We start from the raw sequence: 7942 nt of genomic DNA, 5'->3' as shown, positions 1-7942 counted from the left end.
TAATGCTAAATAACTAAAAAAAAAACAAAAAACTGTGCATATGTTTGTACGAGTGTGTATGAAATAGAGGAGAATGTGTGTGTGTGTGTGTGTGTGTGTGTGTGTGTGTGTGTGTGTGTGAATGTGAGAGCATGTGTGTTTCTGTGTCTGTGGGAGTGGGTGTTTATTTGCATGTATATCAGTGGCTGTATGTGTGTGTGTGTGTGTGTGTATGAATGAGTGCATGCATCTGTATGTCATGCCAGTGTGTGTGAGCTCCTGTATGTGCACACACACACACACACACGCTTATGTATGTGTGTGTGTGTGTTTGTGTTTCGAGAAAAAAACTATTTTTCCAAATGTTTTCATTTCATCACAATTATTAGGACAAACATTTATTTAACCTCTCTCTTTCTCTCTCCCAGTCACACAGAGTATATTACATGCACAGATTCACAGAAGTGAAATTTTGAAAAAATATTTACATAAAAAAAAAAAAAACAAATAAAGAAACAAAAAAAAAAAACATCTCTGCTGGAAATGCAATAAAAGACAAAATAAAAATCGTGGCAGCGGAGATGGCTTCCTGAACAGAGTCTTAAAAAAAAAAATTGTTTTGTTCCCTTTTTTGCTTTTTCACAATAGCTAAAACTAAACTCCATATATCTTGATGCTTATTAAGATCATAATGACAACAACAATGATGGTGATGATGATGATGATGACACGAATGTTCCTTAGTAACTCCAAGACTACCATACCATAAAACCACTAGAATTGATTCCCAACAATAAATGATGATGATGATAGTGACGATTAACAATGGTGATGATGATGATGACGCTGTCCGGCTGACCACCACAAAGAGGATTCAAAGGTCTCCGTCCATTCTATCAAGGAAATAACTCCTGATAGAGTTTAATGATAATGACAACAACAATGATGATGATGATGGTGGTGGTGGTGGTGGTGGTGGTTGTCGTAGTGATGTTGATGGTGATGGTCATGAGTCACATTCTTAAGTTTTTAGATGACTCTCCCTCTTCACTCTCCCCCCCCCAAAAAAAAACAAAAACAAGAAAACAATCCAATGTAAGTTTTAATTCAATGAAAAGGTTTTATGTTGTCAATAGCAACAGTGACAACGTGAACACACAAACACAAACCAGCAGAAATGTTAAATGATAATGATAATAATAGTAATAATAATAATAATAATTCTTTCTACTGTAAGCACAAGACCTGAAATTTTGAGGGAGGGAGGGGGTTGGTCGATTACAGTGACCCCAGTGTTCCACTGGTACTTAATTTATCGACCCCTGGAAGGATGAAGGGCATAATCAACCTCAGCAGAATTTGAACTCAGAACGTGAAGACGGACAAAATGCTGCTAACCATTTTACCTGGCATACTAACAATTCTGTCAGCTTGCCACTTTCGTAATAATAATAATAATAATAATAATGAATTCTTTTTATTGGCCATTTCGGGATAGGGGACAGTCAATTTCATCAACCTCATACTCAACTGGTACTTAATTTATTGACTCCAAAATGACAAAAGGCAAAGTCGACCACGGTGGAATTTGAACTCAGAAAGTAGCAACAGGCAAAATGCCACTAAGCATTTCAGCCAGCATGGTAACGACTCTGCCACCTCAGCTACCTTAATAATAAATAAGAAGAGGAATGAAGAGGAGGAAGAAGAGGAATGAAGAGGAGGAAGAGGAGGAATCTGTCATCCCATTAATGCTTGGGGTGCCGGGAGCATTAACAACCAGATCTGATTAATTTATTGAGAGCAATTGCAATTGACACGAGGATGAAGTGTGTTTAGAAAACTCCTTTATTGGGGACAGTAAAGATTTTGAAACTGGTGATGTGGATGTATCATGGAAAGAAGCCCTGTGAGATCCTTGACAAAAGGTGTTGTCCACTCTTACAGAATTAACTGCAGCAAAAGAAATCATGAGCTCTGAGAAGTGAAATGGAAATAATAATAATAATAATAATAATAATAATAATAATAATAATAATAATAATCGGATGCAGTACCAGGCAGTGGCTCTCATGGCTTCTGATCTTAATTGATGGGAAGTGTTATCATGTACATTGTTTTGTCTTGGTATAAAAAGATGGGCTACAGCAAATATTCTGCTCAATACTGCAGATTTGCTTGTCAGTTGTTTAGCCTTAACCATTTGAGCATGTCCCTTGGTGGCTGGTGATATGTGCATCTCTGATCATGAGCAGAAGTAGTGGGGGAACATCATAGCCATGTGTTGAGAGGAATTCTTTGGGGGTTTGAATAATTCACCTTTGGAAACATGGGTGTTTTGCTCAACATCCTAAAACAAACCTTATTCAGGGACCTTTTGAGCGGGATGGGCTACTCGACCTGAAGAAAATTCTAACTGGGCCCCACCTGCGAGTTCATGCGCCATTGATCTTGATATGAGATCACCATGTCGTGCATATATGGTTGTGATGCATCTGCCTGGTGTACCCTTATCAGACGGGTAGTCATGATGGGTATACTGGGCTTCGTATATTTTACCCCAGTGTCACTTTGATGGCATGCACTGCTCTCTCACTCAATAATAATAATAATAATAATAATAATAATAATAATCGTTTCTACAATAAGTACAAGGCCAGAAATTTAAAGGGAAATAGTAAATCAATGACATTGACCCCCAACATCTAACTGGCACTTTGTTTTAACAACCCAAAAGGATGAACGGTAAAGTTGACCTCAGAAGTGTTTGAGCTCAGAATGTAAAGAACAAGAAGAAATGCTGCTAAGCAATTTCCATGATGCACTAATGAATCTGCCAGCTTTTCCCGATAATAATAACAATAAAAATCTTTTCTTATTAAAGGCACAAGGCCTGAAATTTGGGGACGGGGATAGTTGATTGCATTGACTCCAGTACTTAACTGGTACTTATTTTAACAACCCTGAGAGAATGAAAGGCAAAGTCAACCTCAGCCGAATTTGAACTCAGAACATAGTGGCAGGCAAAATACCACTAAGCTTTTTTGTCCAGCATGCTAATAATGCTGCCAGCTCACCACGATAATAATTGTACTATAGGCACAAGGCCCGAAATTTGAAGGCAGGAGACCAGTTGATTACATCAACCCCAAAAGATGAAAGGCAAAGTTGACCTTGGTGGAATTTGAACTCAGAACATAGTGGCAGGCAAAATACCACTAAGCATTTTGTCCAGCATGCTAATGATTCTATCAGGTTGAGCATTATGTTTCCAGCACAAGACCAAGGTTTGGCTAAAATTAGAGGGTCAGTCTTAGAATCAAACAAGTGTCTCCATTGTGCTGAATACATAATGATTTTGATGAAACTATTGCTCATGTTGTGAATGAATGTTCTAGACTGACCTCAGACCAGTCAGTATATGTTGTCGCAACATGATGAGGTTGTAAAAGTTCTGTATTTGAAACTGTGTGAAAAGTGGAGGTTAGAGAGAGGTACCACAGAGTGACTGAGTTGGGGACTAGCAAAATCTTGTGAAATTTCCCAATTTAAATGGACCAGGTGCTTGAGCACAACTGGACTTAGTTGTGGTGATGGCCAAAGTAAACCATGTGTGCCCATAACTGATGCAGCATGCCCATTTGATTCACAGATAGTTAAGGAATGCAAGAAAGTGGAAATGAACAATCACCTTAAATCCAAAATAGCTTAACTATGGTAGGTGAAAAAGATGAAGATAGTGTCGATTATTGACAGGGCCTTGGTGTCAATATCAAAAGATATAGGTATCAACATAACAAAAATGAGGAGAGTGTCCATTAGAGCTCTTACAAAAAGTTTGTCTCCCTGGCACAGCCAGAATTATCAGAAAAATACGAGATAGTTGAAAAGAACAGCATAGTACCATAGGCTCCAGATAGCAAATCCCGCTACTCATGCAAGATTCCATGAGTGTCAACAAAACCAGAGTTAGAAAAGTTGGCGTTAGGAAGGGCATCCAGCTGTAGAAACTCTGCCAAATTTAGATTGGAGCCTGGTGTTGCCATCCGGTTTCACCAGTCCTCAGTCAAATCGTCCAACCCATGCTAGCATGGAAAGCGGACGTTAAACAATGATGATGATGATGATGATAAATCAAGGAAGAAGTAAAAAAAAAAAAAAGTAAATTCTGTGGTCAATTACTTATTAGATTGCATGCCCAGATATGTCGTTAAGATAGTAATTGAAGACTTCAATATCCAACTGGATAGAACAAACGTGGAATTTCCTCTACTGTTAGATTGCATGGTCCAAACGATAATGGTATGAGACTGGTAAAACACTAAGCTTACAGCCGAGTCAGCATTGGTAAAGAATTCTTCTTCCACAAATGAATCTATGAGAGGACATGGATTTCACCACAGAAACACACCAAATGGGATTGACTACATTTGCATCAGCATGAGGTGCCATCATCCCCTACAAGTTGTCCAAGCATAATGGGGTGCAGATACAGCAGCATGGATGGTTTGACAGAATCTGATGAGCTGCAGAGATGTCACGAGGCCCCAGCGTCAAGCTATGGCATGCTTTCTACTGCTTGATGCCCTTCCTAAAATCCAACCATTTTGCAGTGTTTACTAGGCACTATTTTCATGACAGCAGCACTAGAGAGTTCACTGAGTAACTTGCAAGACAAAGAAAAGGGAAAGGCCATTCGAAGGGGCAGCAGTGTATTTGAGAAGGAGGAAGCGACTTTGCCAAGGATATAATATATAAAATAGGTGTGAGCTGAAGATGGGTGCTAAAAAGAAATCAGAAGCTGATTTAAATTTCAGAAAACAGTTGCTGGCTACCATCATAGTATATACGCGAGGGGGTGCTGAAAGTTCCTGGCTTTAAGGGTATAGTGAAAGGTCTGGTTGGAGGTTCAACCTTCCAAGTTTTTTTATAGGGCTTAGAAAAATTGAAGGACTACTGCAATAAGTGTGTGAACCTGAGAGGGTAACATGTTGAATAAAATCATAATTAACTGATTTTCCTGTATTTTCTTTTACCCAAAACCAGGAACTTTTAAGCACCCACTCATACATCTTCAAACTGAAAGTGAGGACATGGAGAAGAGGAAAAGAAAGGGGGGGGTAAGAGAAAAGGGCCAAGAATAACACTGGTTGGCATTGATAATGAACAAACCAACAAAAGATTTTCTACAAAAAAATGTTCTTACCTGAGCCACTATGTACACTGCCTGCACTTCCATTTCCACCACCTCCGCCACCCCCGCCTCCTACGACACCGCCGCTCCCCACACCACCAGTGGCACTGGGAGGTCCGCCACATCCATCAACGAAGCTGCCTACGTAGCTGGTGGTGTCGGTGTTGGTGTAGCAGTAAGGTGGCACATAGCTAAGGTTCTGCGGCAGGTAGCTGGAACTGCTGTAGGGATACTGGTTGTTCCAGGTGGGTGGTGGCAGCGGTGCCAAGGTGTCACGGTCAGCCTCTGACACTGAGTCCACGTCCTCTAGACTGAGTGATGAGAAATCTGCCAAGAGAGGAAAAGAAATGAAAAATTAAGATGACAATGAGGAAATGTTTGGAAATAATAATAATAATAATAATATTGAATGTATAGTGTTTTATATATCTGTATTTGTATGGAGATGTGTGTGTGTGTATATATATATATATATATATACACACATATATATACAAAACCACAACCCTGAAGCATGTATCTAGGGATGTATACATAAAAGTGCCCCACTAGTAGTTAACAATAAGTTAAGATGTTCACACATATGACAATACTCTACAAAACACATTTATGAGAGAGAGAGAGAGAGGGAGGGAGGGAGAGAGAGATTGTTCCCTGTATAACAAGGATTGATACTGGGCCTATCTACAATGAGCACCCCCCTCTACCACCATCCTGTACTCAATAAATACAACCATCACTGTTTCTGTACTAACACCCAGAACACAAAAATCCAGAGCAAATCCTTGCATGGCATTTTGTTTGAAGCTCTAACAGCACTGCAAATCCACAGTCATAAAAACAATAATGCTAATGTTAAAATAATGTGGAAAAAAAGAAAAAACAAAAGTGTTAACCATCTTCTGAGTGCAGTAAGCTAGCAGGAAAAGAGCATAAATGCAAGTATCACTATATTAGTAAACTGAGTGTGCTAGGATATTAACCAAATTGATCACATTATTCAAGCAATGAGATTATGATATAATCATAGAAAACAGAAAGAACAATGCAAGATTATTCCTTTTGCAATCTCATGAGGATATCAATGAAAGTGAGAAACTGAGAAATAACGGTGCAGCCAGAATGATAAAGAGATTGTGGAACACATGGGTGAAGGCTGATTCTGTGGTAATTATTCTACTTAGCACAAATGCCAAAATAACTACCTATTATGCTGAAGGACATTGGAATCAAGACATGTATTATCAGTCTGACAAAAAAGTGCCAAATCTGTATTCTGCAAGGAGCCAGAGGAAGATTCTTGAGATCTGAGGAGACTTGGTGTCACCAAACTTCAAGACAACAAATTCGTATTTAATAGCCTTTTAATAATAATAATAATAATAATAATAACAATAATAATATTAATAATAATAATAATAATAATAATAATAATAATAATAACAATGTCTATTATTGTCAAAAGGATGACTATTGAGCAGAGGGGTCAGTTACAAGGGAAAAAAATTATAAAATAATGGTGCTTTTACATTTGGTATAGGAAACAGGCAGAAAAGAACACACCCATCCCCACAATGTATGTACAATTTGTGTGTGTGTGTGTGTGTGTGTGTGTGTGTGTGTGTGTGTGTGTTCCACAAAAAACAAAACAACAAGAAATGGCAGTCATTTTTTTTTTTTTTAATTTTTTTTTTTACCTAAACAAAACCCATAATACATTACAAAAGTTATTTGTTTTGCAACAAATATTTTGATGGTAATAGCAGCAGCAACAACAACAACTGCGATAAAATTGGTTTCCTTCTCGAAAAAAATGAAAATCTAAATATAAATACTTCTTTGAAATATTAAAAGAATTGTAAAAAAAAAAAAAGAAATAGAAAGAAAGAAGGAAAATGGTTGAAGAAACTAACAGAAGCAGGATCATGTGACAAAAACCTATTAGATTTGCAATGGGGTGGTTGAAGACTCATTGACAGAAGTGGGGGGCAGTTATTTCTGAGTGCGTGTACACACACATAATTAGACATACATACATACAATTACACACATATGCACAAATAAACACACCAGTAATATATTTATCCTCTCATCTTTTGTTTTCCATACAGATGTAGGATATTTGATAGTATTTCTTCTTGCTCCTCTTCACATTCTGAGTTCAAATTCTACCAAGGTAGACTTTGCCTTTTATCTTTTTGGGAGTCAATAAAATAAGCACAAGTTGAGCTCTCAGGTCGAAATAATTGACTGACATCCTCCCCAAAATGGCTGGCCTGCTGCTGCCAACATCTTTTACCCACTTCACAAAATGCTTAGCAGCATTTTCGTCCAGCTTCATGCTCTGAGGTGGACTTTGCCTTTCTTCATTTCAAGATCAATAAAATAGGTACCAGCTGAGCATCAAGGCCGAAATTGCAGTAAGAAGCATCATTACCTCCACCTTAGCGAAGGCAGAGGTATTGTTTTCAGTCGTGTTTGTTTGTTTGTCCGTGGACAAGATATCTCAAGAACCACTGTCTGGATTCAGATGAAACTTTCAAGGATGTTTGGCCTCATGACTGGCATGAACTGATTAGATTTTTGGGATCAATCCAGTGGTTTTGAGAGCAGTTGGGTTCATTTTTAGTATTCTCATTTGTGAGAGCAGTCGAGTTTATTTCAGATATTATCATTTTAAAAATCATCTCTGGCTAATCATTGAGAGGACATTGATGTTGCCTTGGCAGAGGTTTGCGCTCCTTGAGTGCTCTTGTTGTTATTATCATT

General features: G+C 38.2%; 1 protein-coding gene across 1 annotated transcript in view; it reads right to left on the bottom strand.

Annotated features, from left to right (window-relative positions):
* The window catches only part of LOC106876540 (segment polarity protein dishevelled homolog DVL-3), a 260486-nt gene that overhangs the window by 16886 nt on the left and 235658 nt on the right, over positions 1-7942 (bottom strand). Inside the window, exon 16 of the mRNA XM_052976893.1 lies at positions 5186-5500. Within this exon, the coding sequence (XP_052832853.1) occupies positions 5186-5500 (315 nt within the window). The remainder of the gene's footprint in view (positions 1-5185; positions 5501-7942) is intronic.

This window comes from Octopus bimaculoides, chromosome 26 (assembly GCF_001194135.2).
Source record: "Octopus bimaculoides isolate UCB-OBI-ISO-001 chromosome 26, ASM119413v2, whole genome shotgun sequence".
NCBI lineage: Eukaryota > Metazoa > Mollusca > Cephalopoda > Octopoda > Octopodidae > Octopus > Octopus bimaculoides.
Note: the sequence above shows the minus strand (reverse complement) of the source record. Positions and strands in the feature narration are given on the sequence as shown.